This window comes from Spermophilus citellus (genome assembly GCF_964194105.1).
Source record: "Spermophilus citellus genome assembly, chromosome: 9".
In the NCBI taxonomy this organism is placed as follows: domain Eukaryota; kingdom Metazoa; phylum Chordata; class Mammalia; order Rodentia; family Sciuridae; genus Spermophilus; species Spermophilus citellus.
This window is the reverse complement of record NC_138191.1, coordinates 108,729,508-108,748,355: the sequence shown is the minus strand read 5'-3', so window position 1 is coordinate 108,748,355 and position 18,848 is coordinate 108,729,508. Positions and strand designations below refer to the sequence as shown.

General features: G+C 38.2%; 1 protein-coding gene across 8 annotated transcripts in view; it reads right to left on the bottom strand.

Annotated features, from left to right (window-relative positions):
* Positions 1-18,848, bottom strand: part of SCMH1 (Scm polycomb group protein homolog 1) — a 189,939-nt gene that overhangs the window by 13,261 nt on the left and 157,830 nt on the right. For 7 of the 8 annotated variants that reach the window (XM_081308956.1, XM_081308951.1, XM_081308952.1 and 4 more), the window contains 3 exons: positions 18,460-18,586; positions 2,556-2,756; positions 572-763 (listed from right to left, as the gene is read on the bottom strand). In XM_081308956.1, coding sequence (XP_081165082.1) covers positions 572-763; positions 2,556-2,756; positions 18,460-18,586 — 520 coding nt within the window. The remainder of the gene's footprint in view (positions 1-571; positions 764-2,555; positions 2,757-18,459; positions 18,587-18,848) is intronic. The other variant, XM_081308957.1, reaches the window with a different exon arrangement.

Genomic DNA, 18,848 nt, shown 5'->3' with positions numbered 1-18,848 from the left:
CTCTCTTGGAAGTGCTTAGTCACTGACCTAGCCACGTGGCATCCGCTTTCCCATTGTGAGTCTGGTATGTTAAACTAAAAAAGTTATTTTCCGGCCTAGTTGGAAATAGCAGGAACTTGAATTGACTTGCTAGACTGGCAGTGCTAAAAGAGTTAGGGCCATGTGCCAAAGGAAAGAATGGATGGCCAATCACCAGGGAGCAAGTTTTTCAATCTCCAGCCTGAGACTAAACCTTCCTGCTGGCGAGAGAGAGCTGTGTTAGACCTTTGCTGCCAGCTTCACCCTGGGAAGTACACTGTGATTTCACAGTGGTTCCACATGCTGTTTGGAGCTCAGAAGGGGGGATTTATAAGCCAGCTTTTCCTAGGGATAAGGGTCCAAAGGAAAGAAGAGAAATCAAGAACAGAAGACAAAATCCTAAAGCATAAAGATATTAAGAAATCAAAACCTCCCAGATGTGTTGCAGATGTGGACAGAAAGATGTCAGGCTAGCAGGTCTGAGAACTGGCCCTAGAAGGTGCTGCTGCCAGTCCTACCCCCCTCTCAGCCCAGGTCCCATCCCAACTCCTACCTGGTAGGTACCTGTCGTGGCTGTGGCTGTACTCTGTGGCAGTGAGTGATAAGTGAGTCTGTGTAAAGGGCTGGTTGCCAAACAGATTGTCACTATGAAGGTTGTGGCAGAGCTTCTCCAGGAAGCGGAGGACATAGGTGATGCTGTTGACTGCTGGGAGGTTGAGGGTGTGCTGTTCTCGGTCAAACACGGCTGTGGAGTTAAGTAAATAGAACCATGCACGTCAGCTGAGCAGCACAGTGCGGCATGGTGCAGGGCAGGGGTAGTCCAGCCAGCTGCTGTCTTGGGCTTACCTGGTTACACAAAGGCAATCAGTGCTCAGGCTGCTCTCTCCCTCCCTTTCCCTCCCTCCCTGGAGGGCTTTGATTTTTGCCTTCAACTCCAAAGGGCATGCAATAATGGGAGTGGCCAGGCCAAGTCTGTTGCACCCTTAGGGCTCTGGAATGATTTCACTCAACCTGTGAAAACATCTGTGAACATAATTCTATCTGCTCCATCACTTGATTGAGCCTCTTCCAGGAAATCTGTTCATTTAGGGAGCTGTTTTCACAAGAATTGCCCAAGAACAGAAAAGCTGGGCAGAAGAGGAGAATATAGCCATCACTAGCAATGGCTTGGGCACACAATTTCCAATCTATATAAAAGCACCGAATTTTGGCAACATTTGAAACTGTTTCACGATTGATTTTATTATACTTCCTATTTCTCCTAAAAATATCTGCATAAAATTTGAAAAGCAAAAGGTCTGAGTATATGGCTCTGAAGGCAGTGAAGAAATGGAGACTTGGGTATAAACAGGTCACTCTCAGGAACCAGCAGGGTTAGAGCAGCTAAAGAGGAGGTAAAGGTCAGTCCCTTCAGGTTACTGCACAGAAGCAAATGAGAGGCTTGAGAGTGGCCTAGCCTCAGAAGGGACATGGGCTTAATTTCCCAACAGTTTCCAGCCTTCTAGAACATTTCCCTCCCTGTCTGTCCCCATCTTCCATGAAGCCAGTTACTCCCTAGCATGGGTTCCCATACTATTCTCTATTACAAAACTTGTCACAATTAGCTGTTTTGATTCTTTCTTTCCCCCTGTGCAGACCTGAGTCTCTTCTATTATTCCCCTTTCCTAGCTAGTATCTGGCAATAACCTCTCACATATGGTCAGGGCTCCATAAATGTTTGCTAAAAGAATAGTTTGGTGATTTATGGGGTTTTCCATGTCAGCTGGGTTTCCTGAAGCTGGTTATGGTAACTCATTAGGGAGGAAGAACAGGGTATTATAGAATAGCATTATAGTTAAGACTGGAAGGCTTTAGGTCAAGGCTTCATAGGTTTGATGAGAAAGAATACTAAAAAGAACTCTACTGTTATGTATAACTAAATACCCTAATAAAGACATTTAACGCCCCCCTGCCCCCCCCCCCCAAAAAAAAAAAAAAAACAAGAGAATTTTGGACTTAGGAAAATTGAAACAGAAGCAGGGCACATGAGAAAAAGTAAATACTCTCAGTGAGAGCAAAAAACTACTGTTGAATCAAATTGTCAGTAGAAAAGAAAGTGAATGCCATTTCCGGCTCTGACTTGGGACACAGCTCCCTTGCATGTGCCTGGTTTAGGAACCGGAAACAAAGAAGTCAGAAAAATGAGAGAAGGTCAGTAATTCCCTAAAACCAGTATGGAGACTATGGCACTCTGGAGAAACTCCTGTTGCCACAACCAAGCCCCTCAAACTACTCCTTCTGAAATGCCTTTAAAGCCACATACTTATTTATTTTCTGTATGGGAGAGTAAGCCAGGAGACAGGAGAGATACCAGAAACTCAGGCAGAGTTAGCTTGAGTATTCCTGGAGGAGGTATGCATAAGGCTCAGAGGAATGGGACACTTTCACATTTTTCCAGAGCCTATGGGTATCAAGTAGAAACCAGGATGCCTTGTCAGAAATCAGTTAAGTAGGCCTGCACGCTGGCTATGAGTTCACATTAGCCCAAGGGTGCTTACCTGAGATGACCTCACCACCGTGGCCCTGTTTGAGGAAGCTGAAGACAGTTTTCTGGTGATAAGCACAGTCGATGCATGCCTGGACAGCCTGCTGCAATACCACAGAGGCACGGGCCGGCCCAAAATGGTCAGGGAGCTGTTGGATCTTCTTCTTATCTAAGTGAGGGCCTGGGCTGCCATTCTTGTTCAAGTAGATACAAACTACAGGAGACAAAAAATCCAAGAACCTTATAGAGTGTCTGGCACAGAGAATTCAAAAGGACAGTGTTCTCTTCCACTTTTTTATTAATTATTTTTCTTAGTTGTAGATGGACAAAATGCCTTTATTTTATTTATTTTTATGTGGTGCTGAGGATAGAACCCAGTGCTTCTCACATGCTAGGCAAGGGCTCTGCCACTGAGCTACAGTTCCAGCCCCTCTCTTGCATTTATTATGCCCTGAGCTTTGATCCCTACTAGGAGTCTCAGCAGGTTTCCGTTTGAAACACAGCAAGGGATAAATGGTGAGGGTCAAGTTACCAGCAGACTAAATTGCATGACCAAGGGCTCTGGGAATACAGCCTTGCTGGAAGAATAGCCCAGAGCAAAAACCAAAGGACAGAATTTGTACTTTGTCTTCTGTGTTTTGAAAAACAAAACAAAACAAAAAAACCTCAACATTTCCCCAGATGTATGAACTTTCATTTTTTGTACTTGGTTGCCTCATAAATTCTTTACACCTCTCAAGTTGTATCTATGTAAGGAGCTGTGGGACCATGGTAATAATAGCAAGAGAGTGCTCATGTATGTGTATATTTGGTATTGGACATAGAATCATCACAACCACTGGTCACTTGCCTTGTTTTCTATTCTGGGCCTTATAATTTTTTACTATCTTCTACATCAATACTCAGACCCCAAAAGAGTAATACAAATAGAAAAGAATAAAATAAAATATAGAAAAATAATATGAAAAGGGTCTATAAGACTCATGTATATATTCTTTCTCTCAGAAGTTCTCCTGTCAAGATTGCTGGGCACTCTCTTGGTTGCTGACCTCCATGTGGCACTGGTGTGTGGGGGGGTCAGGGCAAAGGAGATGGAAGCCATTCTAAATGCTGTGTGTCCTTGGCCTCTGGGAAGGACCTACATCAGCTTGGTCAGTAATGACATTCTCTCTCCTGATGTCCTTTCAGGCTTCTACTGAGTAGTAGGTACTGTTCTTACTTGCACTGAGTGGGTAGGAGGGCAACAATCTCCTTTGCTATTAAAGGCAAATAGGGTCAGGGCACTAGTTATGTGGGCTGCTGGATAAACTGCCATCCTCTTTGGGTCTCAGGTTCATTGTCTATAAAGATGAGGTGGTTGAACTAGATGCTCTCTGAGGAATAGCTGTATAGCTCTAAAGAGAAGCAATATGAAGAGGAAAAAAAAGAAAGGAAAATAGAAAGAAGATAAGCTGGATGAGGAAGGTAATGGGAGAAAAAGGAAAAAATCATAAATGAGATAAATTGAACATACACATTTCACTCTATTCTCTCCTAATTCTAAGAGGAGACAACAATAACATTTTGGAAGTTGGAAAGCAGATTGGAAAAGTAGCAACTAGAGCCAGGGGTGGTGGTTTGCCTGGGATTCCAGTAACCTGGGAGGCTGAGGTGTAGGACCACATGTCCAAGGGGTTTGAGAGCCACCTGGGCACATAGCAAGATATCTCAAAACAAACACACACAAAAAAGAAGAGAAGTAGTACTGACTTGGTATATACAAGAAAGAAGAATTCCTTCAAGCAAGAATGGGGAATGATGAGAACCAAGCTGTTTTATCCCCTAATTACAAAGGCCTAAGTATTGGCAAAATGGTAACTCTGAAAGTGAATATAAAGTATATTTAATAAAAGAAGGCTCAGTTGAGGTATGTTAAGGAAAGTGAGGATTTCTATGTCTAATAATGTGATTCTTCTACTAAAACCACTTAAATACAAACACATATATAAGTATTAAAGTATTAAAAATAAGTGTATTAAAAGTAAGTGACAACAAATGGCTACGAAAAGACACTTATAAGAATGCTCAAATTAACTCCAAATTAGAACCAAATACCTATCAACAGATATACAAATTGTGGTATAGTTATTTAATAGAATATCACCTGGAAATAAAAAAAAAAGAACCACTGACAGGAGCAACAATATAGGTGTTACTCAGAAATATTATTTGGAATGAAAGAAACAAAATACAAAAGTACACGTAGCATGTTTCATTCATATTCAGTTCAAGACTGGGAAAACCAATCTATAATGATAAAAATCAGAATCTACATGGAGCAGAGACTGACTGGGAGGAGGCCTGAGGGGACTTCTGTGGTGGCAGAAACATCTTACATCTTGATCAGGGTTGTAGTTACAGGGGTGCTGACATTATTAAAATTCATCCAAGTGTACACTTAAGATTATACATTTCACGAATACAAACTTTATCTCAATTAAAACATACAAAGGAAAAAATATAACTAGCTTGGTGTTACAGATTAGATATGCAGTATCCTCAAAAAGCTCATGTTTGAGACAATACGAGTATATTCAGAGGCAAAATTATTAGGTTATGAGAGCCTTAACATAATCAGTCAATCAGTCCACTGATATGGATTAACTAGGTGATTAGGTGGTAATTGTAGGGAGGTAGGCTGTGGCTGGAGGAGGTGGGCCACTGCGGGTGTGCTTCTGGTACTTATATTTTGTCCCTGGTGAGCAGAGCTCTCTCTGCTTCTTGTTGTCATGTCCTGTGCAGATTTCTTCTGCCATGCCTTTCCACCAGGATATTCTGCCTCATCCTGACCATCTATGGACAAAGACCTCTGAAACTGTGAGCCAAAATAAACTTCCTCATCTAATTGTTCCTGTCACAGAAAAGCTGACTAAAACAGAAATGGTACTGTGAAGTGGGGTCACTGCTGTGATTAACCTGTCCATGTGCTTCAGAAGCATCTGAAGCTGCAAATTGTTGCAGTTGGGGAATTTTGAAAAGTTTATGCAAGTTGAAAAGCTTTAGAACATTGTAAGTGGAGCTTAATGGGCTATTTTTATGGGTGTCCAGAACCAGAATGTTGCCAGGGCTGTGGACAGTAAAGACTGGGCTCATGAGGTTTCAGAGGAGGAGAACTCTATTGGAAATTGAACTAGAGGCCATTCATGTAATATTCTGGCAAAGAAGTTGTATACATTTTGCCCATGTCCTGAAACTTTTTGTGAAGCCAAATTAAAGGTCATGTACTAGTCCATCAGTGGAGGAAATTCCAAGGTATCTGAGCATTCAGATATTGCCAGTGGCTTTTAGCCAAGTTTACTGTGATAATCAGGAGTAGAAAGCAAAGATGAAAGATTTGAAAAACTTGCACTTTGGCCAGAAAAATACAAGTAAAACTAGGGCTAAGCACATTGTGGTTGTTAAAGCAATCAAACCAAAAAAGCACTAAATAAATACTTTACCCAGAGACAATAAGAAAGATGGCTTGCAGGCTTCTTGGGAATTGGCAAGACCATACCCATCTCAGGCTCAGGGGGTTAAAGTAAAAATTCCTTTGAGAAGAGACCATGGGGGCACTCTGCTTACACTGTGTGTCCTAGGAAGTTGTTTCACTGTGCTTAGCTGCCCAGGCATTCAGAGGCTGCTGCAGTCCTGGTTCCCAAAGGGCTGGCTACTGCTTAAAATAGTGGAAGACTCTGGCATTGATCATGTGGTGCTGGTTCTGCAGGAATGCAGGATACTAGGTTAGGAGATCATGGTGGCTTCCATAGAAATTTCAAAGGAAGGCCTAGGAGGCCAGACAAAGTGTAGCTGGGGGGCTGGGATTGTGGCTCAGCAGTAGAGTGTTCGCCTAGCATGGGCAGGACCTAGGTTTGATTCTCAGTGCCACATAAAATAAAATAAAATAAAATAAAATAAAATAAAATAAAATAAAATAAAATAAAGGCACTGTGTTGTGTCCATCTACAAAGAAGATTCTCTCTCTCAAAAAAAAAAAAAAAAAGTGTAGCAGGGTCAGAGTCCCTGTGGTGGGTGGGATATAACCAGCAAGGCTATAGGGGCAGAGCTTCAAAGACTCTTTGGAGAGAACATTAGGATGCCATATATCCCAGATGCTGGAAATGGAGCTACAGGACTTGTTTGCCCAGTTGGATTTTGGTCTTGCTTTGGTCCCACCCCTTAGTTTTCCCTTGTGGAAAGGAAATGTTTATTCTATGTCATGTTATATTAGATAAATGCAACTTGCTTTTGATCTTCACAAGGGAAAACATCCTTGAGTTTTGAGTCTCAGATGAGGTTTTGGACTTAGACTTTTGGATAATGCTGGAACTGTTAAGATTACTGGGGCTCTTGGAAATGGACTAAGTGTATTTTTCATCATGAGATGGATATGAGCTTTTTGGGGCCAGAGGCAGAATGTTATGGGATGAATATGTGACATCCCCCAAAAGCTCATGTGTGAGACAATACAAGAATTAGTGAATCCATTCACTAACATGGATTAACTAAGTGGTAACTGTAGGAAAGTAGAGTGTGGATGGAAAAAGTAGGTCACTGGGGATATACCTTTGGGGTTTGTATTTTGTCTTCCGTGAGTGGAGCTCTCCATGCTTCCTGTTGTCATGTCCTGAGCTGCAGTCCTCTGCCATGCCCTTCTGCCATGCCCTTCTGCCATGATGTTCTGTCTCACTTTGCGCCCAAAGCTATGTAATCAGTCATTTACGGACAGAGACCTCTGAAACTGTATGCCAAACTAAACTTTTCCTCCTTTTAATTGTTCCTGTCAGGTCTTTTGGTCATAGTAACAAAAAAGCTGACTAAACACCTGGTGATGATTTAAAAAATATTTTTCTATATGGATTAAATGGTGAAATATAAAAGGTAAAACCATACAAACTTTAGAAGTAGTTTTAAAACATAGCCCCCAAATTCTTTGACATTCTTCCTATTGATCTCTTTCACATTGACCAATAGACTATAGTGGAAATGACACTGTGCCAATTTCTGGGCCCAAGCACAGTATCCTGTAGAGAAAAACCAATAGTTGAAACCAATGTGTCACCATGTGAAGAAAGTGTGTCCTTCTGTCCCATCAATCCATTCCAGCTGACACTGTATAAAACAGAGAAAAGCTTCCCCACCCATCTCTTCTCTTATTGCTGTTTTAAGCCATGATGTTTTATGGTGGTTTGTTAAAGAACAAATTATTATCAGAACAGACTGATACAAGATACAAGATACTGCAGTAACAAAGGCCTAACACATGGCAATGGCTTTGAAACAGCCAAAAAAAAAAAAAAAAAATGCACAGAGTGCTACAAAGAGAATATTAGTGAAAACTGGAAGAGCATTTAATACAAACCTAAAGGTTCTCTAGGAGCCTTTCAGTGATAGTTAAAAGGCAGTGAGGAAAATTTTATTGGAAGATGGAGGACAGGGGATGTTTGCTAGGAAGGGACTACAAATTTGACAAGATTGTTGCCTACCATGATATAGAAAAATAGAAAATTTTCCTGATGAGCTCAAAAAAATAGCTAAAATTTCCAAACTAAGTAATGAAAGTGCCATGATACTTCTCATTGCTTATGATAAAATGTAAGATGAAAGATGAGTTTAAAAATTTTAAACATACACACAAACCCAGGACTTTCATAGTTTACAAACAGAATTTCTTCTCATTTCTAGACTCTCCAGAGGGCAAACAACTTTACTTTAGCCCGTAAGAAAGGGCCAAAGATAAACTCCACAATGACAGAAAAAAAATTCTTAATTAAGGTGTCATAAATATATAAGCATATGCTTCATAGACTCTTTGAGACCAAAAGGCTCTAAGAATATTAAGGTCAAGACTTGCAGATTCTTTCTCTTAAATGGGATTTTTAGGAATCTTAAGGGTAGTTTCACAGCTGCAGCTGCACAGAAGGACCAAAGCAGAAAAGGATGTCTTTGGACACCTGTGGTTGTGGCTTTTGTTTCATAAAATGAACCTGGACAACAGTCAAAAAAAAAAGCCCTTCAAATTTTTAAGAAAACCCATCTAGCAGAAGTACTGCCAGCATGGCCAGAAGGTTGAGAGATGGTACAAAACAGAAACGATCCCTTGGGCCTCTAGCATTTTATAGGCAAGAAGGTTAAGAAGGCTATCTCATTTTGCTCTTGGAAATGGAAGGATGATCCAGAGGACAAAACAAAGAGCAAGGGAAAACAACTCCCAAGAGGTAATACTGAATCTGATTAGGGATGGTAACATGTGCCCAGTTGTATTTCAGAATTTCTACAGACCAGTGCCTTTATTTTCCATCCCTTTAGAAAGAGGGAAAGTTATCTTATAGTTGTTCCCTCCGCTGTGTGTTGAACATGTGATAACAACAGATAATCAGTTTTTTTTTAAGTACACAGGTATTCAATGGAGAGGAATTGCACTCAAGGAGATGCACCTGAGAAACTTCACTCAAGTGGCCTTGTGTACACCCACACCCGATTTAGATGATGCAATCTTGGATCTTGAGCCCGATACTGTAAAGGGAAGAGGCTTTTGATGAGAAATCTTGTAAGTAAAAGAATTAATCTTTAAAGTAAGAAAAGTATAGGTAATTTATGTTCAAAGAGTTGAATTATATTGTTTAAAATATGATCCATTATTCTTTGATCATACACCCACTGAGGGGGGGGTGTCCATTCCCCTCCTCTTGAATCTGGGATGTGTGACTGGCTAATCTTTTAAAAAAATTTAAAAGACTAGAAATCATACAATGTCCTCTCTCAGGACATAATAGAATTAAACTAGAAAGCAATAACAGATGATATGTGGAAAATCCTCAATAGAATTAGTCTGGAGGTATAGCTCAGTAGTATAGCATTTGCCTAGCAGGGCCCTAGGTTTGATTCTCAGCACTGCAAAAACAAATGAACAGATATAAATAAATAAGTAAAATTAAAGGGAAGGAAAAGCATAAGTGGAAGAATAAATAAAGATAAAATAATGCTTATTCTTCATTGATCTAATAGATAAAAGTTTGTCTCAAATAATAATACAACGATATCCTTGATTATGTGTTGTGTGTGTGTGTGTGTGTGTGTGTGTGTGTGTGTGTGTGTGCATGCACATGCTTATGTACAGTGAAATGATTAATAGAAACAGTTCAAGGTATGAAAGTGAGAAATTAGGATTATAAATACTCACTCATACCACCTATGAAGCAATATAGTGTTATTTGAAAGTGGACTTGGATTAGTTGTAAATATATATTGCAAACTGTAGGGTAATCACTAAAATAAGTAAAAAAGAAATATAACTATCATGCCAAGAAATAAGGGAAAATAAAAAGGATCTTTACTCAAGGAGGTGCAGAAAAAGACAAAAATAATAACAAAAAGAAGGGCAACAAATAGAAAACAGAAACACATGTGTTAGGTATTAGTACAATTATATCAATGATCACTTTAAATATCAATGGACTAAATACACCAATTAAAAGAGATAGATTCTCAACTGGATAAAAAAGATCCACATGTTATTTGTATATAAGAAAATTTATAATAATGTAAATTAAAAATAAATGAGTGGAGAAATCTAATACCATACTAAAACTTATCAAAAGTAGAAGTAGCTATATTCCTTTCAGAAAGAACAAATTTCAGAGGAAGAAAAATTATCAGGGAAAGAAGAGCATGACATAATGATAAAGAGATTAATTCTCTAAGAAATATTGATCCTTAATGTGTACGCATCCAACAACAGAATGTCAAAATATGTGAGGCAAAACCTGTTAGGACTTCAAGGAGAAATAGATGAATCCACTGTTACAGTTGGAGACTTCAATACTCCTCTATCAGATGTAGAAACATCCAGCACATAACTGAACTCAAAGGTAGCATCAATCAACTACTTCATCCAACAAGAGCAGAATATATATTCTTCTCATTTGGAACTTCATCAAAACAGACCATATTTTAGGCCATAAAACATACTTAAAAAATTTAAAAGACTAGAAATCTTACAATATCCTCTCTCAGGACATAATAGAATTAAACTAGAAAGCAATAAGAGACGATATGTGGAAAATCCTCAAACACATGAAGATTAAATAACACAGTTCTAAATACAAGGGTCAAAGAAATATTATAAAAAAATGAAAAATAATTTGAATTAAATAAAAATGAGAATATAACATCAATATTTGTGAGATAAAATAGAAGCAGTGTTTCAAGGGAAATGTATAGTAATGAATACATATTTAGAAAAAAAATCTGAAAATCAGTAACACAAGCTTCCACATTAGGAAACTAGAAAAAGAAGAGTAAATTAAATCCAAAGTAGGCAGAAGAAGATAAGAAATAATAAAAATTGGAGCAGAAATCAATGAAGTTGAAAAAGAAAATCAGAAAAAAAAGTGAACCCAAAAGTTGCCTGTTTGAAAAGATAGATAAATTGATAAGATTCTAGCCATAGTAAGAGAAAAAGAGAGATTACACAAATTACTAATATTAGAAGTGACTGGGGTGGCAGGGGAGACATCTCTACAGATAACATGGTCATTAAAAAGTAATAAAGGGAGAGAGAGAAGGGGAGGGGAGGGGAGGGGAGGGGAGGGGAGGGGAAGGGGGATAGTGGAGAATGGGATAGACAGCAGAATATATCAGTCACTAGAAAGGCAATTTGTAAATCAATGGAAATGTAACTGATGTGACACAGCAATCTGTACACGGGGTAAAAATGGGAGTTCATAACCCACTTGAATCAATCTGTGAAATATGGTATATTAAGAACTATGTAATGTTTTGAACAACCAACAATAAAATTAAAAAAAAAAGAATGAATGGCATGTAGGGGACAGAGAGTGACAAAAATTGCCATAATAATGCAAAAATTATATCCCTGACCTTTGTCATTATTTCTCTAGGAATAACTCTGTAATCTTTTGTGAGAAAATATACACGTTCTTTCTCCCTTTTTTTAACATAAAAAAAAGTAATAAAGGAAAACTATGCACAAAACTCTATGCTCAAAAATTTGATTATCTAGATGAATGGATCAATTCCTTGAAAGGCAAAACTCAACCAAAAATAAAACTACAAAGCTGGGTGTAATAATATGTGCCTGTAGTCTTAGTTTGAGCCCAGGAGTTCAGGACCAGCCTGAGTAATGTATTGAGACACTGCCTCTTATAAATACATAATAAATAAGGATAAAGGAGAAAGAGGAGGAGAAAAATACAATCTAAACAAGCATATATTTATTAAATAAACAATCATATATCTGAATCAATAATTCACAATATCCCCAAATAGAAAGTGCCAGGCCCAGGTAGGTTTACTTATGAATTCTACGAAACATTTAAGGAAGAAATTATACCAATTAGCCACAATCTCTTTAGAAGATAGAAGCAGAGTGAATACTTTCTAACTCATTCTATGAGGTCAGTGTTACTTTAATATCAAAATCAGACAGACATAACAAAATTATAGATCAGTACCTCTTATGAACATGGAATGAAAATCCTCAACAAAATATTAGCAAGTTTAATCCAATGTTGCATAAAAAGAATTATACATCATGACCAAGTGGGATTGATCTAGATATGCAAGGTTTATTCATCTTTCAAAAGTTAGTGTGATCGATTCTATCAATAGACTAAATAAGAAAAATCACATGACCATATAAATGATCAAGCTTTTGAGAATATCCAATACTCAGTCACAGTGAAAAATTCCCAAATAACTTGGAATACAGGGGAACTTCTTCACCTCGATAGATAACATACATAAAAAAACCCCATAGAGTTAACACCATATATAATGGTGAGAAATTGGAAGCTTTCCCACTAAGATCAGGATCAAGGCAAGGATGTCCCTCCTCTCTCACCACTCCTTTTCCATACTACACTGGAAGTCCTAGCTAATACAGTAAGACAAGAAAAGGAAATAAAGGTATACATATTGGGAAGGGAAAAAAAACTTTTTGCTGGTATATGATTGCTTGTGAAGAGAATATGGAAGAATTGCCAAATACCTTTTGTAACTAATAACAATTACAACAAGGTCACATAATATAAGATCAATATACAAAAGGTCAATTACTCTCCTTTGAACCAGCAACCAACAAGTAGATAATATTAAGCCAGGCACAGTGGCAAATGCCTATAATCTTGGGGACTCAGGAGGCTGAGGCAGGAGGATACAAGTTCAAGTAGCCTCAGCAACTTAGTAGAACCTGATCTCAAAATTAAAAAAAAAGGGTTGGGAATGTTGCTCAGTGGTAAAGAACTACTGGGTTCAATACCCAGAACCATAATCAATCAACAATCAATTTAACAAAACCCAATACCATTTACAATGGTGTCAGAAGCAGGAAGAAGATAAAAGGAGAAGGAAGACGGGATAAAGAAAGAAAATGAAAAGAAGGAGAAGAAGAAGGAGAGCAAAATAATTATATATAAACTTAACAAAATATATACAAGATTTCTATGAGGAAAACTATAAAACTGATAAAAGAAATCAAAGAACTAAATAAATGGAGAGCTATTTCTTGTTCATAGACAGGGAACTTGATTTAGAGATTCAACACAACCCCAAATAAAAATCCCAGAAAGTTATTTTTGGATGTCAACACACTGGACCTACGCTTTAAATGGAGAGACCAAAGACCCAGAATAACCAATACGGTATTGAGGGAGAAGAATAAAGTTGGGGGACTGATACTTCCTGACCCAACACTTATTATAAAGCTACCATTACCAAGATAAGATGATACTGCCAAAAGTACAGACAGAAAGATCAGTGAAACAGAATAAAGGCCCAGAAATAAATACATGCCCAGATATAGACAACTTATCTTTCAGAAAGGAGTGAAGGCAATCTAAATCTAAATGATTTAGATATGAGGTGTCCCCCAAAAGCTCACATGTGAGATAATGCAAGAAGGTTCAGAGAAGATATGATTGGGTTATAAAAGCCTTACCCCAATCAGTGAATTACTCACTTGATGGGATTAACTGGGTGGTGGCTGAAGGCAGATGGGGTGTGGTTGGAGGAGGTGGGGGGTGGAGGCTTGGGTATATATTTGAGTTTTGCAAGTAGAGATCTCTCTCTCTCTCTCTCTTTGCTTTCTGATAATCATGTGAGCCTCTTCCCTCTGCCACTCTCTTCTATCATGATGTTTAGCCTCACCTTGAGCCCCGAGGAATGGTGCCTGCTGTCTATGGATTGAGACCTTTGAATCTGTGAGCCCCCCAAAAAGCTTTTCATCCTCTTCAGTTGTTCTGGTTGGGTCTTTAAGTCACAGCAGTGAAAAAGCTGCCTAAAACAGTAGTTTTTTTTCAACAAATGGTGCTGGAGCACCCAGACATCGACATGCCAAAAGAAAAACAAACAAGCAACCCTCTCTCTGAAAAACGTAGCTAGATAAAACCTTACTCTTAAAAATATCAACTCAAAATGGATAATAGACTTAAATATAAAATGCAGAATTTCAAAATTCCTAGATGATTAGATGATGATGATGATTAGATACAACACCCAAAGCATGATCTTCAGAAGAATAATTAATAAGATGGATTTCATGAAAAACTCTATGAGAAAGGCACTATCATGAGAAGAAGAAAATATCTTTCATCCTGGAATAAAATATTTTTCAAAGACATATGATAAAGAATTATCCAAAATATACAAAGAACTCTCAAAACTCAAAAACAAATTAAGAATTGTTTTCTAATTGTTAAAATGATTGCAAAGTGAACTAAAGACATTAACAGATACCTCATCAAAGAAGATATACAGATGGCAGATAATTCAACATCATGTCATTAGGGAAATTCAAATTAAAACAACTGTGAGATCTCACCACATACTTATTAAAATGGCCAAAGTACAGAACATAAACAATACCAAATGCTGATGAGAATGGTGAGCAATAGAAACTATCATTCACTGCTGGAGGGAAGGTGAAATTTACAGCTACAATGGAAGACTGTTTGATAATTTCTTACAAAACTAAACATATTATTACTAATTCAGTAGTTGCTGTCCTTGGCATTTACCCCAAAGAACTGAAAGCTTATGTGTACACACAGTCATGGCACATGGATATTTATAGCAGCTTTATTCATAACTGCCAAAACTTATAAGCAACCAAGATGTCTTTCAGTAGGTGAATGAATATATAAACTGTGGTACATCTAGACAACAGAATATTATTCAATGTTAAAAAAAACGAGCAATCAAGTCCACGAAAAGGTTTGAAAGAAATTCAAATGCATATTACTAAGCAAAAAGAAATAAATCTGAAAAGGCTACATATGGTATAATTCCAACTATATAATATTCTAGAAAAGGCAAAACTGTAGAGACAGAAAAGATATCACTGGTTGTCAGGATTAGGGAAGAGAAATGGATGAGTAGGAAGAACACAAAGGATTTTTAAGGAGTGAAATTTCAAAAGAGTGAAACTCTTTTGTATGATACTGTAAATAGTTGATACATGTCATTATATATTTCTCAAAATGCCTAGAATGTAAAACATCAAGAGAGAATCCTAATGTGAACCATGGACTTTGGGTGACAATAATGTGTCAGGCAAGTGAATCAATTATAACAAATGAAGCACTCCAGTAGGGGTTGCTGAATATAAGGGAGGTGCTACATGTGTGGGGACAGGGGAATATAAGAAATTTATGTATCTTTCATTCAGTTTTGCTGGGAACTTAAAAGTGCCCTAAAAAATAAAGTCTATTAAAAAAATTCAGAGAACAAAAAAGAGCTCTTGACAGCAGATACAAATTTCCAAATGTGAAGAAGTAGAGTAAAAGCATTTCTTAAATGTATATGACTAAATTCCCTAAATGTATGTAAATTCCTTTAATGCAGAGTATTTTGCAGGACTGGTATTCCCACCAAACACATTTTGGAAAATGTCACTGGAGTGCTAAATAATTATAATTTAAAAAGTAAGATGGCAGAAATGAGAAACTCAGTACAAAGCTTGGAAAATATAGTTGAGGAAGGCTTGTAGAATTGTGAATGAAAAGACAAACAGAATAGGGATAACAATAAAGAGGGAGTGGGCTGTGGTTGTAGCTCAGAGGTAGAGTACTTGCCTAGCACGAGTAAGGCACTGGGTTCAATTCCCAGCACCACATAAAACTCAATAAACAAAAATAAAGGTATTGTGTCCATCTACAACTAAAAGCAATCAAAAAAAAAAAAAAGAATTAAGAGGGGTGTGAATATTAGAGGACCAGTTTAAGTGGTCCAACATCTGAACACCAGGTACGCTAGAATGTGTAAATAAAGAATTTAAGAAAATTTTACCAAATGTGTGTGTAGGATGGTAGGTGAAAATGCCTCTAAGGTGAAATCTCAGAATCCTGGGGTGGAGTAGAGGGAAAGGGAAAGATGAGAGGCTGCAGAGAGAATAAAGTTTCATACAAAACTAAAAGTATGAATCTAAGATAAAAATTGATAAAAATAAAAAAATTGGGGGCTGGGTAATAGCTCAGTTGGTAGAGTGCTTTGCTTCACATGTACAAGACCATGGGTTCAATCCCTAGCACCCCCTACCCACTGCCCCCCAAAAAACCCCACAAACACCACTTATGAATAAAGAAAAACGAATTCTCTAAAAAATAGCAAATTAAATCTATGAATGTATAAACAGAATTATACACCAACACCACCAAGTGGGAATAATTATAACTTCCAAAGAATGGTACAACATTGAAAAATCAATTAATGTAGTCCATCACCTTCACAAGTTCAACAAGAAAAATTCTAAGATCAAATCAATAGGTGTAGAGAAAACATAAAACGAAAAATAAAAAAATTTTCACAAGTGTTGTACAGTTAAGTGTCACAAACCGTCCATGGGCCGTGTGTGGACTATGTTGTGCATAGTAGCCCAATGAGGGCGTAAGTCTGGCATTGGGAACCTCCTGTGGCACTCTTACAGGGACTGATGGCCTGATGCAGTGAACTTCCCCCTCAAGCTCTGCCAGAGATCCCACACAACACCTGAGATGGGTGTGACCTGCCAAGATGTCAATCAACCTGCTGACTTCAAGATACCAGGAAGCAAGACTCCGCCCTTGAAACCTTATCCCTGCCTTTGATGTCCCCTGATATAAATAAAGCAAGCTTGGGTTCCATTTTGCCAGAGTGTAGAAGCTTGGTCTGTATGATCGGCTAGCCTGTCCTGTCCCTGCTTTCTGAAAATATTTTCAGTGTCCTGTGGTTTTTTCATTGTTCTATTTTTCTTAGCTTTTATTTCTTAGCCAGCCCATTCCACTGAGGAGAACTCCGTTCTCATTGTCTGTGCGGGGCCAGAGTTAAGAAGAATGAAAGGAAGGTATTAAAGGATATACTGTGGTATACAACATTAAATCTGTGATATTTTTTATGTTATCATTAAGGGACAACAAAAGTAGCCTGGGCTAATTCTAAGCATAGATGTATGAATTGGGGCTCACACAGAGTGAGCCAAGGTCCAATCGAGAGATTGTGACACAGTGATCAGAAATGGTTGTTATAGCCTGACATGAACAGGACACAGACACACATGGTAAATTCTCATGAAAGAAATTAAAATGCATATTTAAATTTCCCTGGGCCACGAGTTTTAGGCCAAGGGAGGGATGCTAACCCAGTGAGTGCAAGAGATGGTATGCATTATAGTCATGAAGCTCTTGCTGTTGTGGGTCTTCTAGATACTACTGAAAAAGCACTTTGACACCCACTTGGAATCTAAAACAAGGTGGGCTAGACCAAGCAAGTATACGGGTATCTAGGGGGCATGTCAAGAAGTTGGAAAATATCAATATTATTACCAATGTCCTTATTTGTCCTTACTTCATCATACATGGAGTTTAGGGACTAAGAAAACCCAGTAACTGGCTGGATCTAGATGCAAATGACATTTGGAGAAATCATGTGATAAGGCGCTGAACACAGGTGAACATACATGCTACGGGCAGGCTCTGTCAGCTTCTACAGGTTATTTGGAGAGGAAATTGTGGGTGGCCCTTCTCTTTAAGCTCTTAAATTTTAGGATTTTGGAAACTCAACTCTTTCTAAGAGAAAGACCACTCTAACTTCCACAGCTTCCATGGGGATCTCTCTAATTACTTAAATATCTCTAAAGAAGACAAAGTATTTGTAGAGCAAGATTACACACACACACACACACACACACACACACACACACACACACATACCTTCTAATTTGCACATAAAAAATGAGTTCTATTCTTTATAGCTAATTCACTGGGAAACTGAATCTATTTTAAAGGTATAGTTCTTTTAGATAGTTTATAAAATATATAAAATAATGGGAGCAGATATGCATAACTCCTAGTTTATAAAATGGGAACAGATATATATAAGCCAGTTACCCATCCTCTTCAGCCATCAGATTTTGTTTTGAAAGAAACATGCATTGACTGGCCTCCCAAATCAAGTTCACTCACATTATACTACAGTTGACCATCATCAAGATTGTTTTAAAAAATCAGAAAAATTTCATACAAATTTGAGTGGTTGCAGCATTACTAGAATGTTAGGAGGATTCTGGAAGATGAAAGGGATCACTACAAAGTGGAAGCTCCCAGATCTGCAGGTTAGTATTATTCTAAACTAGGTCAGGGACCTCTAGGTACTTCCCACCATCTCCCCTAATTGGCTCAAGTTCTCCAACCTTACGTTCACAGAACACTCACCTAAGATTCTTTGATAATTCTGACAGAATGAAGTTTCTCTGAGACTATTCCAAATGCCAAATTTAAAATGCTTAAAAAAGATTCTACCTAGGTTTAGAAAAGAGAGGGGGCTAGCTATTGGTGGAAGATAAGAGGAAGTGCAGATGCTGGGGCCAAAGGCTTGTTAAAGCTAGTCCCGTCCTCTGTTCTTACCTGTGGGGGCCTGCATGGCTGAGCTGGGGATGGTGGCAGCATCTTGGGGAACAGTGCTGGTATCCGGTTCAGGGGTGCTGGTTGTTGGTGAGGTGGGTGGTGGGCTCAGCAAAGTCCGAGGTTTCCTCTGTCAAAATGGATGGGGAAAAGTTTGCTACCCATGATAGGTAACTTGTCTTCTCTTCCTCCACTCCTGGCACTTAATTCACCCATAATACAAAAATATATTTGTAGCTGGAACTTCATTTTCTTTGTTTTCCACTCAGCATCTAGCCCAAAGCTGTACATATAATAGATGCTTAGTAAACATTTTCTGTATCTATGCATAAGATTTTGTGTTCTGCAGAGCTAGATTTTTTTTTTTTTTTTTTTTTTTGGTACTGAGGATT